General features: G+C 49.7%; 7 protein-coding genes and 1 pseudogene across 8 annotated transcripts; 3 read left to right on the top strand and 5 right to left on the bottom strand.

Moving 5' to 3' along the window:
• Window positions 1-688: 688 nt before the first annotated feature.
• On the bottom strand, window positions 689-840 carry LOC112344502 (annotated as a pseudogene).
• A 132-nt stretch (window positions 841-972) lies between these two features.
• LOC9654870 lies at window positions 973-2,425 on the top strand. The gene is made up of 9 exons (XM_024669261.1): window positions 973-1,269; window positions 1,325-1,387; window positions 1,606-1,661; window positions 1,708-1,801; window positions 1,853-1,913; window positions 1,970-2,051; window positions 2,107-2,162; window positions 2,217-2,280; window positions 2,334-2,425. Exons 1-9 carry the CDS (start codon window positions 1,159-1,161, stop codon window positions 2,395-2,397), a joined length of 651 nt encoding a protein of 216 aa, XP_024525029.1. The 5' UTR covers window positions 973-1,158; the 3' UTR covers window positions 2,398-2,425.
• Window positions 2,426-2,431: 6 nt separating this feature from the next.
• LOC9654102 (NAD(P)H-dependent 6'-deoxychalcone synthase) lies at window positions 2,432-4,235 on the top strand. Its single transcript, XM_002964584.2, has 6 exons — window positions 2,432-2,536; window positions 2,717-3,156; window positions 3,228-3,403; window positions 3,461-3,707; window positions 3,767-3,934; window positions 3,985-4,235. The coding sequence occupies exons 2-6, from the start codon at window positions 2,998-3,000 to the stop codon at window positions 4,147-4,149; spliced, it is 915 nt and encodes a 304-aa protein (XP_002964630.1). The 5' UTR covers window positions 2,432-2,536; window positions 2,717-2,997; the 3' UTR covers window positions 4,150-4,235.
• A 15-nt stretch (window positions 4,236-4,250) lies between these two features.
• LOC112344452 lies at window positions 4,251-5,423 on the top strand. The gene is made up of 3 exons (XM_024669262.1): window positions 4,251-4,455; window positions 4,651-4,833; window positions 4,935-5,423. Exons 1-3 carry the CDS (start codon window positions 4,262-4,264, stop codon window positions 4,939-4,941), a joined length of 384 nt encoding a protein of 127 aa, XP_024525030.1. The 5' UTR covers window positions 4,251-4,261; the 3' UTR covers window positions 4,942-5,423.
• A 366-nt stretch (window positions 5,424-5,789) lies between these two features.
• Window positions 5,790-7,135, bottom strand: LOC9654869 (peroxidase 2). Its single transcript, XM_002964197.2, has 3 exons — window positions 6,930-7,135; window positions 6,677-6,859; window positions 5,790-6,611 (listed from the first exon to the last, which is right to left on the bottom strand). The coding sequence occupies exons 1-3, from the start codon at window positions 7,131-7,133 to the stop codon at window positions 6,039-6,041; spliced, it is 960 nt and encodes a 319-aa protein (XP_002964243.1). The 5' UTR covers window positions 7,134-7,135; the 3' UTR covers window positions 5,790-6,038.
• Window positions 7,136-12,446: 5,311 nt separating this feature from the next.
• On the bottom strand, window positions 12,447-15,287 carry LOC9654100. The gene has a single exon (XM_024669330.1). It carries the CDS (start codon window positions 14,646-14,648, stop codon window positions 13,026-13,028), a length of 1,623 nt encoding a protein of 540 aa, XP_024525098.1. The 5' UTR covers window positions 14,649-15,287; the 3' UTR covers window positions 12,447-13,025.
• A 729-nt stretch (window positions 15,288-16,016) lies between these two features.
• LOC9654099 (probable glycosyltransferase At5g03795) lies at window positions 16,017-18,314 on the bottom strand. Of its 2 annotated transcripts, XM_024669396.1 has the most exons (6): window positions 18,175-18,314; window positions 17,510-17,926; window positions 17,302-17,450; window positions 16,893-17,241; window positions 16,229-16,821; window positions 16,017-16,183 (listed from the first exon to the last, which is right to left on the bottom strand). In XM_024669396.1, the coding sequence occupies exons 2-6, from the start codon at window positions 17,870-17,872 to the stop codon at window positions 16,159-16,161; spliced, it is 1,479 nt and encodes a 492-aa protein (XP_024525164.1). In that variant the 5' UTR covers window positions 17,873-17,926; window positions 18,175-18,314; the 3' UTR covers window positions 16,017-16,158. The 2 variants fall into 2 exon arrangements, with proteins under 2 accessions (XP_024525164.1, XP_002964241.2); XM_002964195.2 differs by having other exon boundaries at window positions 16,017-16,821; window positions 18,175-18,313.
• Window positions 18,315-18,394: 80 nt separating this feature from the next.
• On the bottom strand, window positions 18,395-19,092 carry LOC9654867 (mitochondrial import inner membrane translocase subunit TIM8). The gene is made up of 2 exons (XM_002964194.2): window positions 18,993-19,092; window positions 18,395-18,788 (listed from the first exon to the last, which is right to left on the bottom strand). The coding sequence occupies exons 1-2, from the start codon at window positions 19,035-19,037 to the stop codon at window positions 18,606-18,608; spliced, it is 228 nt and encodes a 75-aa protein (XP_002964240.2). The 5' UTR covers window positions 19,038-19,092; the 3' UTR covers window positions 18,395-18,605.
• Window positions 19,093-19,110: the final 18 nt, after the last annotated feature.

The following is a 19,110-nucleotide window of genomic DNA, read 5'->3' as shown; positions in this document are numbered from 1 at the left end:
CCTTGTGAGCCATCCCAGTGTGGCTGCAAAGTCACTCCACCAGGCCTATCAGAATCCCAGCCACTGGAGAAAGCTTGAGAATGAACATACATCCAAAGCCTTCATCTTCATCCATCCACTCTTCGCTCTCCGCGAGGCAGCCAAGCCTGTCATGCAGTCACGAAAGCTGGAGAACCCGGAAGACATCCCTCGTCCTGCATGACCGCAAACAGCAGTAGAGCTTCTTCGCCATCGCCATTCTGTGCGTATCCCAAGGCATCCTGTCGGCCAGCGTCCACCATGCCATACATGTCCACCAGAGCATTCAAGACGAAAACGTCCCGGTTCGCAGCATCGGAGTGGATTCTCGCGCCTTGGGCAGAGCCTTGATCTTCATACTTTCGTCTTTCGCAGCTAGAGCAAGCCTTGAGAGCGACGAGAAAAGTAACACGAGAACAGAAGTAAAGTAGCCAATCCCCGCACGGTTTGGCCTCTGCCCTGAGACTCTTCTTTGAACGCCAGCCCCGCGCACGCCTTGAGAGCAGCGCGGTGCCTCTCGCATCACTCGAACGCTCTCTTCCTCCCCGTGCCCCCTGCGCATCGCTCAATCTTCCATCGCAACGAAAACTCTCTCTGACCTATATGAAACCTAACAAAGGATCATACTTTGATCCCAGTCATAGATTTACTATTTTGGAACTTTGATTTGGAGAGGGGCGCGCGTACGCGAGCCCTCAACTTCCACAAATTACGACGTCCATTTGGGAAGATGGTAGGCTGGCCAAGCCATAGTGCAATGGGAAATCCAAACCTAGGCCATTGGCCTTCATGATCACCAATAGACCCCGTCCAGGTAAGTATGGAGCTTATCCCCAGGCCCTAGCTTATATACCGTTTTAGTGGCCTCAATCCACGCCCCGGCATGTGGGATAGGTTTAATTCCAGGATCCTTTGGTCAAAAAACCTAACAACTGTTGGAGACAAAAAGAACTTTCGAATGTTTTTTGAGAAACAAGGCTTTCGATCGTTTCCTTTTCGCCTGGAGAGCTTCAGTCCACATTGAGGATTTTAGAAGTCGCCATATGCTGCGCCATTCTTCGATCAAAGAGGCGATCAAAGCACTGGCTCTAATCGTTTCCATGCCCTAAATATTCCCAGTTCTTAGGGTTTATCGAGGCGATGGGATCGCCCGCCTTGTTCCTGCTGCTCGTCATCGCGGCGATCGGAGCTTGCGATGGCTATTTTTTAGGAGAATACGTGCCGCTGGCGCGCAGGGGACAGTACCACAACGTGAGTAGAGCTACATTCTCTTTCCCTCTTTTGACGGAAATTTCTTGCTTGCTAGATGCGAACGCCCTGGCACGATTACTTGGGGCGCCATTGCCCTCGATTTGGGATCAACAGAGAGGTAGAGCATTCTTAGATCAGAAAAGAAAGACTAGATTTTCTTTCAGAAAAGTTTACTTCCTCCTAGACAGAGTGCTTTCTTTTTTCGTCTAGAAACCACTTCGGTGTAAATTAGTAGATGTGAGATTAACATTTCTTTGGAGAACACGTAAAATCAGTTTCTTCCTGCTTGAATTCCTCTTTTTATTCCTCGAATCTAACGACCATGAAAACTCTCAGGTTGTTGTCCCAATTCCAAAGCCTGTTGGCTACAGCGGCGCCGACCCCTACAAAATGTACGCCTCTTCTCTATCTCCTTTGTAGCTAAAGTTTGATGCACAGATCTTTGCAATTTGGACACGAGAGGATTACCACCCCATGGCTGTTTATCGTGGGCCGACAGTCCAGCAAAATGCCTATGATTGACGTGACTCTGGTGGGATGTTTAAGTTGTGCAGAAGATGCGTGCTTACTGTTTGTCTGCCAGAGATACACAGGTGGCGATTTGGAAGGCGTTTCTGCCAAAGTCGTCGAGATGCCTGAGGATTGTAAGTAAATCGCGTACCCTTGGATGCCTTTCATGACATGTTTTATTCGTTTGTAGATGTCGCCGAGCACGAAGGGACGTTCAAAGAGTTTTGGGATCCTTCGCAGTGGCCAAAACACGTACTAGTTCGATATAATTGGTACGCTTACGTGGTCACAGAGCTTTTGAGGTGTCGTTTGTGCGTTTCATTGCAGGGAAGAGAAGTCAGAGATTGACGTTGCAACAGGTTTCTACATATTGTTTGGATCTGGTAAGCAGCGTGGTCCTCGATATCGTCTTATCTGACCGGGAACTGGGCGTGCAGCTTTTCTATTAACCTTGGTTATGTCCATTTATATTCTGCAATCGTCCAAGGATAAGCTATCCAGGTAAGCCTCGACTTTGTTATGGCCCCCGCACTAATGAGGTGATAATTGCACAGGTTTGTCAGAGAAAACGTGATTGACACGGGTATAACAATGGAAGAACTCCAAAAAGCGGAATGAAAAAATTATACAGGCCTCGATTTTTTTCTGGACTCTTGGGATCACTAATGTATGTGTTGGAATGGAATCATCTGCAGTAGAGATTGCCACGCAAATCGAAAGGGAAAGGAGCACGTTGCTCGTAGCACTGAGAGAAAAGGTGAGCCTCCTCTTCAAATTGAGTTTTTAGACTCGTATATATCGCAGTGTGTGCTTGGTCGCATATGGCTCGCAGCTGTCAGTCGTAGTCCTCTTAAGCTAGCCGAGCACATTTATTTTTTGAGTCCATTCCTCGTGTGTCGCTGTCGATAGAAGCTCTCATCCTTGTTCCTTTGCTCAGGGTGCTCAACAAGAATTGGTGGCACTAAATTTTGGAGGGAGTTACTGGTGTAAGTAAATGCTCGGCCCAGTCTGTCGATGGTGATGTTGGCTTCGATTCTTTGGCTGGTTTTCTAGTTTTTTTTATTTTTTTTTATTTTTTATATTTTCTTGTCGTACTTCGGTTTTTCTTCAGAAGCAACCCGGATAAATTTCTAGTGTGTTAGGTTTGGTGGATCCTCTTCAAGAAGGAGTGATCTCATCTCCTCTTATCAACTCGCTTGGTTTGTTTTCGCCTTCTTCATGGAAACAGTGACGGAGGCGAATCATCGACAGCATTTACTGTTTAAAGTTCCTGTGGTGATTCTCAACACTGACGCCTGCATTTCAGCTCTGGGCTTCGGCAGCGAGGCACCTGGCTCTGCAAGCGAGATTCAGGATGCTGTTGTCTCGGCTCTGAAGGTAAAGAGCTCACTTTTAGTAGTTTTTCCTCTCGAGCTCACTCGGAAGTGGTGCTGGACGTTTGTGCACAGATGGGCTATCGACATTTCGACACTGCAGCTGCTCATGGCACGGAAGAAGCCGTCGGGAAGGGCCTCAAGAAGGGATTTGTGGATGGCCTGGTGAAACGCGAGGAGGTTTTTGTGACATCTAAGTTTCACCTTCTTGATGCCGGTGAAGTTCGACCTGCTGTTGAAAAGAGCCTCAGGTAATCCCTTCTCATAAAAAAAGCGTCTTTCTGCCTGTGATTCTGGTGGCTTTGCAGCGCTCTACAGCTTGAGTACCTGGATCTTTGCTTGGTCCAGTCCCCATCGAAGCTTCTGAAATCTTGCACATACCCTCCCAATCAGCGGGAGAGCGCTTCCCTTCCATCAAGCGTGCAGGAGATATGGGAGGCTCTCGAAGACTGTGTGCAAAGCGGCCTGACAAAGGCGATGGGTGTTTGCAACTTCTCAGCGAAAAACGTGAAAGAGATATTGGAGAGCGCTAGCGTGGTCCCCGCAGTAAACCAGGTACCGAAACTTTCGCTCTAGTTTTGGAAGTGGCTAAGCAAAAAAAACACTCGATGCAGGTTGAGTTGCATCCTATGTGGCAACAGAAACAGCTCCGTGAGTTCTGTCAGGGTGTGGGCGTTCGTGTGAGCTCATGGCGTCCTTTAGGCGGGCAACCTCCACTCTCAGTTGTTAACAATTCCGTCATCAAAGAAATCGCCGAAACCCATGGAAAGACTCCGAATCAGGTGGGCTATACATTACAGTCGAATGCTCAACTTTGTGCTCCAAATTACAGATTGCGCTCCGGTGGTTACTTGAGAATGGTGTAATCTCAGTAATTCAAAGCTACGATCCAGAGAAACTGCTAGAGTACATAAAATTGTTTGACTTCAAGTTCTCTGTTGAGGATCTTGAGAAACTGGCGAGTCTCGACCAGGATCTACCATTTTATGTGGTTTGATGGTCGAACGCTTTGCGCTTTTTTTTTTTGTTTTGTTTTGTTTTGTTCTTCATTTAGTCAACTGTACAGCACAGTGAGCTTCTTTCTGATTTGCATTTTGTTTTTCTAGCAGATGATTTCCAGCTCTTTTCAAGTCGAAGAGAGGTTTGCTTGTAATTGTTGGACAGTGGTTGTTTGTTCGGTCACCGTTGTTGTAACGTTGTGCACGGTTGAAGGTGGTGGCGCTGGAGGAGGTGGCTCCGATTCAGATGGAGGAGGCGACTGCTGTCCATCAGTCCGACTAGTCCACTGCGAGGAACAAGGCAGGCAAGAATTACTTCTTTTTTTCTTCCTTAGGAAGCTCTTTCCATCATACCATGTCAAGCAGCAACTGGTACTTCAAGTCGAGCAAGTTGAGCCTCTCTCTCAGCTCGTTCATTTCTTGCGACCTCCTTGCGTACTTCTCTAGCTCTTTTCTCTGCAATCACGTCTCTTACTTACGCCTGTGTCTTTGTGTCTCAGGCAGGAAACGAATAACCTCACCAGCCTCCGTCTGTCCTGGCGAAGCTCGGCAATCTCCGCTTGCATGCCTCCGCCGAAGCGGGGGACTCCAAGTCCTGTGCACCCTCCAAACCATCACCACGAAGAAGAAGCAACGAGGCGGGAGAGACCGAGCGACCTGATGTCCACAAGCCTTCCAAGCAGGTAAAGCGCTGGTCGTCGAGTATGAGATCGATAGGCCCGAGTCCGTCCAGCACTGACATGCTTTGCTCGGATCTAATGCATCTCCTTTTTCTGCATTCCAGGTCTTAGAACGAACAAAGCCGCGACCATCAGTTTCAACTCTCGCTCTCACCGGCAGAATCCAAGCACGAAAAGCCTGTGCAACGCCAGTCCCTCGAGGTACCCCCAAATAGCGGCCGCCACTCTCACCATTCTTCGTTTTTTTTTTCCTTGTTATACTTCAACTGGTTCTAGCGACTCTGGTAGTTGCGAACTTCACGGCCAATCTCCACCGTCGACAGCGAATATGCAAAGTAAGACAATTTACGAGGCCTTGCACCCCCTTGCGCGGACTCCGGAAGTTTGCTATGAAAACGGAGACGTTGAAGAAGCCGGGTGGGAGGCTATGTGGACTTGGCTCGCGGTTAACTTCGAAAGGGGGCAATTTGATTTTTCGCAGCGTTTTAATCATAGATATCACTTCCTCCATAGTTTTGGTTACATTCATTCATTCATTCATGCACCTTATACCATGCTATGAACTTGAATTGAGTCGATTCAATCGAGAAAGAGAGATCATCCGGGAAAAATACCGGACGTGTCTGCTCTGTGTGTTTTGAGCAACCATCGCTGTTTACAAGTCTGGCAGCGCATGAGACCGATAGATTTAATAACATTGCTCATTTCAAAGCACGCTAGACTTCAGAACGAAGCTTAAGCTTTTACGTTAACGTGGAAGTCGTGAAAAGGAGAGGCGGACACATATGTGCCTCGCTTCCAACCGGATTTGGGCGCGCGGCACTATAAAAGTTCGTGCCAGTGTCTGTCCAAGGCACAGCGAGAACACAAACAGCAGCACACTCATGTAATATTGCAGATCATGTGCTGGAACTTGTCAAGAAGCTTCATCCATGCACGAGGATTCTTTTGAGTAGGTGGACCTTGGAAATATGATCCCATTACGAAAGATATCAGATCAATGACTCTTAGAAGCTTGGTTTTGATCCATATTTAAGTTGGTTGCCTGAGTGCCGGAAATAATTGCACTCGGGCATTTCGTTGAAGATTCTTGCTGCAGCTAGCTAAAACAAAAACAAAAACCAAATCCATTTCATTCCAGAAAACACACTAGTGCTTTGGAAAGAGACCTCAGCCAGAGGCCAGCTTCTTAGAGGGACTATTCGCCATCAATTGACCCGGGAGCAATTGAGCCGGATCTGTCCATTCGGAGCTTGGAGCGGGCTCTCGTTCCCCATGTTGATCATCCCAGTCACGAAATCCAGGAAGAAGCGCGTCTGGTTGGATGCATAAGTCCACACCAGCGACTCGGCAGTGGAGTTGCCACCGATGGCGAGCGTCTCGTCCGAGAAGAGCACCCCGGTGCCGTTCAAGAGATCCACGAAATACTTGTTGTCGAACACCACCGGCGTGAGCTGGTCCAGATCCACGAGATTGTTGTCGCTGGAGCTCACGTTGGGGCACTGGCCCTGCAGCGAAGTGTTGAAGGTGGGATTCATGGCGTCCGGGGCCTGGAAGGGGCCGTAGAGGCGGGGCTTGAAGCTGGAGCAGTGGGATTTCCCGACGGTGTGGGCTCCAGAGAGGGCGACCATGTCCTGGAGCGACAGGCCGTGGGCCTTGAAGTTTGCGATGAGCGCCGAGACGTTGAAGGTGGGAGGTGGGAGGTTTGTGTTCGCTGCCGACTGGCTCGCGTTTAGGCTGTCCCTTCGTCCGAAGAGGACGCTCCAGGATGGGCCTCCAAGCTGCACGTAGCATGGAAAATCAATTAGTAAATGATCATGGGATATATCATTGTTGATATACGCACTGCGGTGACGCATTGTTGGGCGATCAAGACGAGCTCGTCCGCGCAAGACACCTTCCCGGGGCACTGGGCCTCGATGAGAGCCTTGATGTTGTTGACAACGTCGTATCCTCGCACCGAGTTTATGTTCGGGAACGCGTTCTGCTCGAGGCTCGCTCCGGCCAAGAGAATCGACGCATCGCAGCCCTGCATATGATCCATTGAATTCCAGAGTTTATATCATTTAAAAGAAGGAAAATGCGATGTTCGAGCTTACGTTCACATGACAATCGTGGAAGAAGAGGCGGATTAGCGAAGCACACATTCTGGGTTCGGACGCAACGACCTGCTGCACTGCGGCATGCACGATGTTGGTGAGATTCGGGCATGAGGTGGCGTAGAACGAGGAGCTGAGAGCTCCCAGTGCACAATCACCTAGGCTTAAAGCTAGGAATGCAAGGAAGAGAAGTTTACAGGCCATGAGAAACTGATATATTTGTGAAGGAGGAGATGGGATGTTAAGTTTGCATTGGTTGAGTTTTTATACTACTGACGATGATCTTTGATAATCGTATCTGGCACAACATGCTTGATTCTCCCACCTTTTTTCCCGGAAAATTGCGTGAAGTAGCGTGATCTTGTAAACTCCCCATGACTTACATAATTTTTTATATTGTTTTGGTGAAACAACTTTAGCAACTTGCTTTAGAATGGTAAACATGTTTATAGATAAATTAATCTATGTCGGCATATACTAAGAACATTCTTCCCAAGAACAGTAAGATCGATCGAAGCGCACAAAGATTGCGAATGGCGCCTTTAGAATCATCTGTTTTGCTGCTCGTCATCCGCTCCCTCCTCCTCCTCCTCCTCCCCCATCGCGCAGCCATCGCGATGAGTCGTCCTCGAAATCTGGATCGGACTTCCGCCCTCCCAGGGGATAGGAAATTTCCTTCTCGATCGATCGACGCTTGATCAGGCTCGTTTGCAGTACTCCGTAGGCGAAGATTTCAAAGTGCGCCTAAGCCCTAACTAACAAATGACTTTTTCTTTCGCGCTCATTTGCTCACTTTTTCAGCTGACATTGGAAGGGAGCGAGGAAAAAAGAAAGAACCACCATGGACGAATACGTGATGCATATGACTCGTTCCAATCTCTTGGAGGTTTTGCTGGAAGATCTCCCGATAACAGCCAAGGTAATCAAGTACTCATTCGCAATCGAGAGTCAAAAATCTCTCTCTCGTCTTTTCTTTCTTCTTGTTTTGTAGAAAACCACTGTAAGCAGGATGATGTACGCTGCGAGGAATGTTTCAAAGGAGAATGACAAGGAGCGACTCACAGGTATAAAATTCAAACGATCTCTGTTTCTTACTCACGTTTTGTTGTTACTTTCGTGTAGAATATCACAAGGAGGTTTTAGAACAAGCTGCTGAACACATTGAAAGAGTCTCGGGCTTTCTCCTCATTTATCCAACATGCTGCCTACATTTGGTCGAGGTTTGCTCGTTTGTTGGCTTTTTACTGATAGAACATTGCCCTTTCAGGCGGAGACTCCAGTCTTGATTGAGATTTTGAAGGTTCTGGATTCAGATACCAGATACATAGACTCGGTTTCAGTGTTTTCATTTACCGAAGACGTCAGTTCTTATCGTTTTTACTTGTGTTTTTTGGGACGCTGACAGTGAGATTGCTCTCAGGTTCCCTATAGACTTTTCATGGGCTGGATGAACGGCTTCATCATCTCAGCCAATCTGGGACCTTACGAAGCTCATCCACGAAACACGCTCGTCAACGCTGTAAGATTTTTGCATTCCTTTCCTATTTTTTGGAGGCGATTTAGTACTTTGTTTTTCAGATGTCGGAGTTTAACATCAACATGCTCAAATGGGGGAAACAGCTCTCTGAAATGGACAGGGTAAGAAGATTGATATTTTATCTCAGTCCCAGATTTCGAAAGAACTTTGCTGCTGTACCAGGAGCAACAAACGGTGGCTCTCGAGTCCATAAGAACCGCAGCTGAAGAACTTCTTCCCGACGACGCTGGAATCATCTATGGAAGTGGGTAGTGAAAACCAAAAATCTCTTGTTTGCTTCAAGCGTTTTTTCTGGTGAATAGTTATATTGTGTGAGGACGTGCCGAAGCTCAAAGAAGTTCTAGAGCTGTTTGACAAACGGCAAGCCACGATAATGTACGACGCGGATCTCGTCTGGCCCAAACCCCAGCTACCGTACAAACTGCACTAAGTTTGGCCGAAGTAATCGTACGGCCTGGTCTGTTGTACGTAAGCCCTAAACCCTCTTTGATGATGGATGAAGAGGGGACTTGGATTGAGGCTGCGTGAAGAAGATTGGCCGGAGCACTTCGCTAATCCATGGTGCTGCTCGCGATTCGTCTCCTACTGCACGGCCAAGCGGATTCCACTGCAGCAGTGCGATGATCTTCGTAATTCCTTGTCAATCAAGTGCTGTGACGCGTCGCGATTTGGCGGCCGCGAGCAGCAGGGGAGCTCCTGCTGCCTCGAAGCCGCTTGCTTGAGCTGCATCTCGAATTCCAGCGGGCAGCTCGCGGGCCTGGATGGATTCCTCGCCAAGGCCGGAAAGTTCGAGGGCTTGTGGGCGAGGGTGAAGGCTAAATGGCGGGGAATGTCCAAGATCCAGGACAGGTGCTTGCTGGTTCTGGATAAAGAAAAGCTTGCCAAGGCCTGCGCGAGCAGTGCGGTTGTGGAGAAGATCCGAGGATTCGTGTTTGTTCCAGAGCCCAGCGTGGCAACCACCATAGGTTTCCTGGAAAACAATCTCGGGCTCATTGCTCATTCAGGAGGGTCTTGTGTTGCGTTGGTTGGATGGGACGAAGGTGGCTGGATCATCGAGGGCACACCCTCGAAATTAAGCTACGAGAGTAATCTGTCAATGATCCTGGTGCTTCTCGTGTAGTAGAGATTCGTCAATGCAAATTTCTTCCTTGCGCAAGTGAGAAGGTGGAGAATCACCGCGGGAAAAACTTGCACGCCATTGCCAAAGCTTATTGGAGCTTAGGGTCACTCTGATCTATTGATTCTATTTCGGGCTCCATAATTGCTATTAAAGAATAGCAACTATTTTGGGAAGAAAATTAAACTGTAAGTTCAAATAAATTACAACTAGTAGATTGCTATAGCACTGCAAGGCATACGCTCACGAATCCGCTCACCTGAATGCGCTTTTAGATGCCAGATTGCACACATATCGAGCGGACTATGCGGTTGCTGTGGAAGCTTTGCATGGCTGGGGGCGGCATCAGACACTCTTCCAGGAGCCAGCAGCTCTAGGACGGTGCGTCCATGAGGTTTCCAGCATTCTATCATCATGGAGGCCCGATACAATCTACGGCGGAATAGGAAGCTGCTTGGGGGGCTCGTCCTCAGAGTGCATGAAGGCCTCCTTAGCTGTGAAGTACCCGTCCTCTTCCTCCTCGGCCGTACAAGAGTAATGTGGCGGCTTGCAAGATTCCCACAAGACACTTGCAATTGAGGCAAGATGGTGGACAGGAATGCCGAAGGGTACAGATTGCGAACTACTAGCCAAAGTGGCAGCCGACGGAGGAGGGTCTCGGAGCTCCTGATGCCCCTGCAACCACCATTCGGCCATGACGCTGAGTAAAAGCCCCTCCACTCTGTGTGCCGTGGAGGAAATCCAGAAATCTGCAAGGCGAGAGCATAACGACATTGGGGAGAGAACAATATGCTCACCTCAGCACTGGACGCCTAAAGTCCGTGTTCATCAGGTCCCCGATGAAATAGAGAACCACACCTTGTCCGGCGTAAGTTCGTGCTCGACCTGTGTACTCCTGTGCTACTCTCCAAATACGTAATTCTAGTTCATATAAGGCTTATACGCCAAAGAGGAAGAGGGAAAGGTCAGAGCTCAAAGAGGTGTTCCAGACGTTTGGCTTTCCTCGTATACAGCAATAAAACAACAAGGGCTTTAATTTCACGAAAGTCTTGGCAATAAATCCTTGGCTTGCTCTCTCACCAAAACAGCAAGGTCGGAGAAAATCTTATGCACTTCTCCTACGTCATTGAGTACCGTCTTTGCTCGACTAGCATTCGTTCCAGATCAACCGTCTTCAAGAAGCTCGTCAATAATTTTCTGAAGTACGCAAGTCCTGGAACATTTGTCGACTTTGCTTGCTTCCTTCACCGTCCAGTCACAAATTGCAGCAACATATTGGGAACATGGTGATGGACACCTTGAATGCGTGACGTGTAAGATCATCTTCTTACAAATACGAAGATGCAAAGCTTGCAAGAATTGAGTCAAAGCTGCCGAATGGAAAGCAGCGGACCCTTCGTCCTTCGAGGACATAAATAAAGTTTCCGTCTTATTTCATATAGCGCTGAGCTTCACTGGCTGGTGGCAACACAAAAAAATGGGGCTAAAAGTAATTCTGCCGCGCATCTCCTTGTTTTAGGGCTATACAAGGCAATGGAGGCAGTGATAGTCGGATGCGACTGTATGTCGTGTGCTTGCCGGAGATAGGGGGAGTGCAGGACCGAGTTGTGTTAATTTTCCACGTAGCTTATCCGAGCGTAACAGATATTTCTATTCTGTACATCTCGAACTTCGCCGATCTCGACTCATGGATCACATTCTCTGGAGCTGTCAACGTTCGGTACTGAGCTCGCATTCACAAAGTAAGAATATGTGCATTGTACTTTTTCAAAACAACGGTGGTTCTTTTGCAGGATGAATGAAGAGCTGCGGGCTCTGGTAGGAACATCAGATTGCTGGGTATGTTCTTGTCAGATGGATTACTGCTGTTGCTGTAAATGTTTGGTTTGGTTTTGGTTATAGGATTGGTGTGCGCGAAACGTGGTGCTTGGAGACTCACATGTGTATGTGTTTGGCGAGGCCTTTGCGTCGGTGATGCTGTGCCGAAGTGGGAAGGACGAGATGCTGACCCGTCCAAGTTCTCTCTACCGTCTCAAAAATGCTAGTCCCCCGCAAAGTAGCAGTGAACCTTTTTATTACCACAAGGGCCTCTTTTTGAAATTTGTTATTCTGAAGCTTGTGGACGCAGGAGTGGCTGACTACAGCAGACTCCTATCTTCTCGTTGCATCAGCGCACCTAAATTGTCACATGGATGGCGATTATAATAGCGTTCTCACCACTGTATACTCTTGATCTGCAAACGAGCTTGTAATGTGCGAACTAGTACAGGAGGAAGCTTGCCGCCAGGTTGCCGTAGGGACCGATGAATGCAGGACATTCGCACTAGTTCCTGTTGGAGAGCTGCTGTGACAGAAAGTGGCCAATGGAGTAGAGGACAAAGAGGAAGACCCAATCGATTTAAATCCCGAGCCTGTGGATGAATCTGAGTCTGAAGATGAAGATGAGTCTGAAGACGAAGAAGCGGGAAAAAGGACTAAAGCAAATCGAAAAGAGAGAAAGGTTTGATCTATCTACTGCATGCTTTTGTTCATGTATTTTCATAGATCGCCTCTTCTAGAATAAGGAGGATCTGGAACTATTTCACGTGTGTGTGAGTCGGCAACAATTCGCTCCAACAGTCCCAATGACCAAAGCATGAACTCGGCTGAAAGAGAAAAAAAGAGGACCAAAAAAAAAAAAAAAAACAGAGAAAAAAGAAACTAACAGTACCGCCAGGAATAACCCGTGACGAGTGGAAGCACACACTTTCGGATGATTCCAAGGCTTACATCACACTGCATGGATCAGACTACAAGCCAAAACCAACCAAAAGCCTAGCTCCAAAGACCAACATGACAAAAAAAAAAGGGCCCACTTGCAAAGTCACAGGTTAAAATCAACAATTATTTGAAACCTTGCATTCTTTGATCAGTGTCCAAACAGGGGTCCCCATTGACGCTTCCAAATCTTCCATTCTCTCCACACCCTAGAAGTCCTCCAATATCTCTCTCCCACACACCAACTGGATGGACTTGGTTTTTTGCCGATTTCTCCCCTTGCAAGCTTTTCTCCGTGTGTGCGTCCAAAGAGCCCATTGACTTCTCTCCAGCTTCTCTTTCTTCTGTTCTTCTCTGACCCATCCAAACCAAACTTCCGTGTAAGAACCCCTGTGACTTGTTGGCTGGCGGCCTCCAAATCCAAGTTGGTGAAGCCTCGCGAACATCACAAGCTTTTCCTCTGGCCTTCTCCAACGACCGAGTAAATGCGCGTCGCCCCCCAAGCTCAAGATCATCCATCCAGCCTCTCGTGGACTCCAGGAGAGTTTTAGCGTGATCGCCGATGATCAACCAAGCTGTGTATCTCTTCCTGGATCCATATTATATCACCCTGGAAGCGGTCGTGCGTTGTCCGCGTGGTGGTGTAGCGCGTAAGTGACCGCGTCACTCGCTCTCCGGGGGCTTACTACAAGCACACCGGGCAGCGGATGAGCCCGTTCTCGTTGCAGTACGAGCAGCGGACCACCACGCCCGAGCCCGAGAAGTCGCCGACGCCGCCGCCAAACACCACCACCTTGCAGCTGCCGCTACACTCGAGGCACGGCACGAACCTCACGCCGCCGCACCCCTCGCACGTCGCCACCGAGCTCTGCCGCGGGAGCCCCTCCACCAGCCGCCCAATCAGCCCGTCCTCGTTCATCTGGCTCACCTCCTCCACGCCTCCAACGTATCGGCCCCCGATAAACAGCCTGGGAACCGGCATTGGCGGCGCCGGGGAGCCCTTGGCGGCGGCGTTCTTGCGCTCCGCCACCTCCACGAGCAGCTCCTTGAGCTCCTGCCGAAACTCCGCGTGCATGGACACGTCCCGCTCGTCGATGGCCACCCCGAACCCCTGGAGGATCATGCGCACCTTGCCGCAGTCCTCGAACGTTTTCCTGATGCCCCGCAGGCTCGTCACGTACAACACGGCTCTCCTCTCCCCGCGAGGCGGGCACACGGCAGCCAGGCCGTCGAGCAGCGTCTTCTCCTCCACCTGGTCGATCGCCAAGACTTTGCTCGACATCATCTTCTTTGAGACCACCGGCGGCGCCACCTTTTGGATCGAGCGCTGCTGCTGCTGCTGCTGCTGCTGCTGCTCGCCTTGCCCCTCCTCCGGCTGCTGGAACGTCTTGAGCACCTCCGGGTCGAACAGGGACGACGATTCCTCCCAGTCGCCACACGAGGACGAGGCGTCGTATGAGCTCGAAGAAGACGAGGAAGACGAACTGGTTGATGCCACTGTGGCGATTGAAGTGCTCTGTGCTCTCAGCTCCTCCAATGTAGCCCCGTAGAACAAGCCCTTCATAGATTTCGGGCTGTGGATGATCCCCCTGGCCGGGCTCGACTTGACCGAATTGCTCTGGAAATCCTCGCGGCTCTTCCTGTAGCGGAAAAAGACCTGTTCCTCCTCGTCGGCCACCCCGCGGCTGATCGAGTTGAGCGCGTCCAAAGCCCGCAGCTTCTTCTCGAAATTCGGCAGCGCCAGTGCCACGCTCCTGATCTTCACGTCCAGCTCGCGCATCGAGTCCACCGAAGAGATTGACCGGCTGAGCGCCCTGCTCCTCATCGCCCTGCGCTTGCTTACCATGCTCTTGTGCCGGGAGCCAGCGGAGCTGTCCTCCTCGACATTCTCGGTCTCGTCCGTGAGGTCCTTCATCAACTCCCAGAGATCGATCACCTCGGCCTCAGGGACGCTGGGCAGCGCCGCCGGTTTAGAGAGGTGGAGTGGAGCCGGCGGAGAAGCCTCGATCCTCCCCTCTAAATCCTTGGCGCCCGCTGCCAAGGGAGCTGCCATGGCTGCTTCTTCTTCCTTCTCCCCATTCTCGATGCTGGCGTATCCAATTCCATCCTCGTCAACATCGGGGATCTTGAGAGCGCCATATGTGCTCGACGTGAGCGCGACCGAGTGGAACCGGAGGGGCTGGGGAAGAGACTTTTGCTGCTGACGAAGGGGCATCGACAGGCTGCGCACAAAGCTCCGGGAAATCGGTGGATTCCATCCATCCCTCCGCGCCTGCATTTCCAAGCTCTTGGACGACGAGCAGCCCATGGCCGATCACTGCGAAGCTGTGATTTCCTGTCTAGGATCGACCCCGCTGCTGTGAAATTCGGCCCCGGACCCTACCGCGCGCATGCATTGATCGATCGCTGCTCGGATTTGGGGCGGATTTCCCCAGCTGCGCGGAGCGGCCGAAGCATTGCGGGCTGTTTTGTCCCAAGATCAAGAAAAACCCGGCCCTAGCAGCGATCCAAGACGGAGTAACTCCTCGAATCCGCGAAATCCAGCGGCCAGAGGCGAGAAAGATTGGAAGAGGGAACAAACCAGCTCCAAAATATTTGGGGGATTTCCCTCTCGCGCGATTGCTGCCGATGGCGATGCCGGCGATGGAAGATCAAACCATCAATGAAGAGCGAGTGAAGAGATCGTTTATCCGCCCCGGTCCTCCTCCCGCATCGTTGCGCGCATTGAATTCCTTTCCTCTCCACGACGAAACGAGCGAAACCAAAACGAGCAAATACGCTACAAATGAATCTCTCCTCTTATAAGTGGAGCCCCAGAATGAATGAGCCACCCCTTTCAAACCAGTCCCCTCGCCATGCAAGCCCATGGCTATAGCTTCCCATTCCCCAGCGCATGGGACAGTGCCGGGAGTGGAAAGCTTTAGCCTGGGAGCTCAAAAGCCCTGGACAAACTTAGCGTAGCTACCTCTGGCGAGACCTCGGACAAATGCCACAGCTCTATACTTGCCAAAGTTCCTTTGGTAAAGTCTCGAGAATTCTAGTCCTGTTGCGCTAAATGTAGCGGACCGCTATCTCTCTCGTTGGTCACATACGACGGCGCAGCAGCGTGTATGCTCGCGTGAATGGTTGAATGGTTGAATATACCGGGTCATACGCCTTGGACTTTCTTGGATTCCAGTGATCGGCGGTTCGATTCCTGGGAAGCTCACACCGCGTAACAGAGTGTTTTAAGCTTGTGTGTAAAGTGCAAGCTTCTGGCTGGCACTAGTGAAGTACAACTGGATTCGAATGGGTGAATATCCCATTTCCAGATTCCAGTACTTTGCTTTGTTTGTTAGATCACGCATCACAGCTTTCGGGACCATGGTTTGATTTTTTCGTCCGTTGGAAAGATAGAAATTCTTTTCTAGCTCCGTGGGGTGTGTTTGTTTTCAATCATGAAGGATTCCTTGAAGCACTTAAAAACTTGTCAAAGTTCTTTGAGCCTTGGATTCCAGAATTTTCTTATCGAAGGCTTAGCTCGAGGAGGTCTGTAGCAGCAATCCAAATATCCAAATCCAACAGTAAAAGCTCACACAGATCTACGCAAGCCTTGCCGGTAAAAAGCGAGACCATGAAAGCGATTGAACGACCACCAGATTTTCAGATTTTCTGTGTCGGAGAGAACCAACCATCCTTGCGTAAACTCATCTGATTAAACTTATAAACACCCTTTAGTGTACAAACAGCCCAAAACCAAGAACAAAAAACAGAGCAAGACGACTACAAAGAATCCCATCACACATACCTCCCTCCCTAAACAATTTTGTTCACACCCTTCACTCGTGAATTATCATGTTTAGCCTGCGCAGCCACACCGAATGAAGTATCATGTTGAAAACATCGTACCTCTCAGGAGGCTGGTTGAAGCGAAAATGCCTCCTGACTTTGGAAACTCTCGCCTGCATTTCAAGATACCTGGCCGTGGGAATCGCCTGGAGGATCGTCTTGAGCCGCGGTATGTCCCTCTCCAGCACCTTGACGGAGAAGGCGTCCCAGTCCAAGACATCGCTGAACGGAAGAACGAAGTCGTCCGCTATCACCACCGGAACACAGTCGTTGTAAATGGCCTCGACAATGCGAGGGCTGTTCACCTCGTAGCCCCCCGGACACAGGCAGTACTTGCTGTGGCTCATGTAGTCGAGGTATGCGTCTCGAGATGGCAGCTTCTCAAAAACCCGGACGTCCTCGTCCTTCTCCTTCCAGTACTTGAAGAGAACTGGCCTGACGGGGCCGTGGTCGCCACCAGCGAAAAATGCCAAGTACCTGCGCTCCTCCGGCGGTGGCCCCCCAAGAACGCTTGGAACTTGGCCGCCGACGAGGTGGATTTCCGGAAGGCTTGCGTCCTTGCTCGGCACGTAGCCTTCGGACGTGTTTGCGTTGCAGAGCACACGGATCGAGTTTGCCATCAAGTCCGGATGTGCTCTGGAGATATGAGGTCCCTGAAAGAAGATAAGAGAAAGAGACCGTGAGAAGAACAAGAAACACGTATCTTTGGACGATGAAAGCTTACCCAGTCGTGGCAGGAAACCATGAAATGATCGGCACCCCTGCTTCGATTCCAGGCAGAGTATCTGTGGCTTATCACGTCGATGTAGTCCCTTGTAAAACGCCCCAGTGGTCCCATGTCGTGCGATCCGGGCGTGTAAAGATAAGTCACCATCATGGCCACGCTGAAGGGGAGAAAAAACAAGTGCGCCTTCTCAGGATCGGAGGTCAGGTAGCTGTTCTTCCCTTGAAGCTCTTGAATGAATCGCCCTTCGATTGCATAGATCTCCTTACACGGCCCGTTGTGCACCAGGGGTTCTTCTCCTTCCGGGTACGCAAACACCTTCAGACGTTTCTCCATTTCTCTATAGCTTCTGCAAAATCGAGAGTTTGAAACCGAGCACAAAATTGCATTTTTTCTGTTTTGTTCTCACTGTTGGAAAATCGTAGCGTTGAGGTATACATCAGGCGAAAGATCGTCCTTTTCTTGAAGTCCGTGGATCACTGCGCTTCTTATTGCGGCTCGAGCATGGCTCATGCCGGCTTCAAGCTTTTGCAAACTAGTAAGCTCCGCATCTGGTTTCTACAAATCACAATACAGCACTTAACAATTCAACTTCAAAACGAAAAGCAAAAGCATACCTTTGGAGCTTCTCGTCGAACCGGAGAATAGCTAGCCGGTGCTGGTCGAGAGTTTTTAGTCTCGGGAAGAACTTTGTTCTCTGCTTCAACGTCAGGTGGTGATGGCTCTTTCGCTAAAGTTCTCTGCCATTCCTTGGTCGCCTCGGCAATGGCCGCCTCTGCCTCCTCGGGGCTTACAATCCTCGCGTGGTGCCTGGTATCATTGACGCCCGTGAGCGAGCTAGTGAACTTAGAGTAAGCCCAGGGAACTGATAAAAGTCTCCATGTGTACGAATCGAGGACGACGAAGACGGAGACGAGGAGCAGCGCAATCACAATGGCGGAGCGAACGTTGCAGAAGGCACTGCTCGTCAGTGCTCTCATTGCTATGTATCAGCCTTTGGCTTGGAACTTTGTATCCATCAAAGATTAATTTACCTGACAAAAGCGAGATAGATTCGTTACTGGAAAAAATTTAAGATGATCAACACAGATACATGGATTTAGAAACAAAAACCAGATGGATTCGTTACTTGTGAAGCATTCTCTAGCGCTGAATCTAACTCGGGGAAGGTAGAGAGAAAATGCAAAGCAGGAAGAGATTTTGGTCATCGAAATATCTTGAGATTCGCTCGAAATTAGTCACGACACAGCATTTGGACGATCGATCGAATGAGAGAACTTACACGAGGATCCAGCAGATCTGAGATCGACGCCTAGAATGCTGGGCGCCACCTCCTCGCCTTCCTCCTCCTCCTCAATGCTCCTGCCATGGGACGCAAAACAATAGTCCCGTGAGACCTAGGTAATGAGCTCTCTCGCTCTCGTGGATGTCTATCTTGGCAATAACACGAGTCACCCAGGAGTCGAACCCGCGACCACTGCTTTGATTTGCACACCAAGCCATGGATCTCAGTTAACTCCAACGCAAGCAAAGGAGCTCAAACTTTCAAACTCAAAATGTCAAAGACTCGGATGAAGAGAATGATACAAAATTCTCCCCGTGATTTGGTGCTTCCCCTCTCATTTTTTGTGTTTTTTTTCTCTCTCTCTCTCTCTCTCTCTCTTTCATTCTTCTTGAAGATGATCGATCGGGACGAATGGGATGATGGATGAATCAACGCTGCATCTTGCGCAGTATGAGAACGCTTGCCTCCATGAACCTCTGGGCGCAATTGGTGAGACAATTGGTTTCGCTGGAACTGAACTTCCCGGATGGAGTTCCAGTGATGCATTTCTCCCAGCACACATCGGTGAGCTTCCCGACGAGCTCGTTCACCATCGCCTTCTGCTTCTCTTGCTGGGAAAGAAGAAAAAAAATTTATAGAATCAAAACTCAAGGACTAAAGAAACCAGTGTGCCAAGCAATGGAACAGGCAGAAAAGATTAAGAGAAAAGAAATCTTTTGAGTCGCAGCAAAGCAAGGCTCTCGACCAAATGAAAAACTATCAAAACCCTATCAATCGATGCCACGAAAAAATGCAATGCGCTGCGCGATACGCACCTCGAGGAAGTTTTGGAGCTCGGGAGACATCGAGTGCTCCTCCATCGCTAGGCGCAAGGCGAATCGACGAAGGAGAGGAACCAAATACCCTAAAACCCTATAAACCCTAATGTCCCCA

This window comes from Selaginella moellendorffii, unplaced genomic scaffold (genome assembly GCF_000143415.4).
Source record: "Selaginella moellendorffii unplaced genomic scaffold, v1.0 SELMOscaffold_4, whole genome shotgun sequence".
Lineage (NCBI taxonomy): Eukaryota > Viridiplantae > Streptophyta > Lycopodiopsida > Selaginellales > Selaginellaceae > Selaginella > Selaginella moellendorffii.
This window is presented reverse-complemented; position numbering and strand designations above follow the sequence as displayed.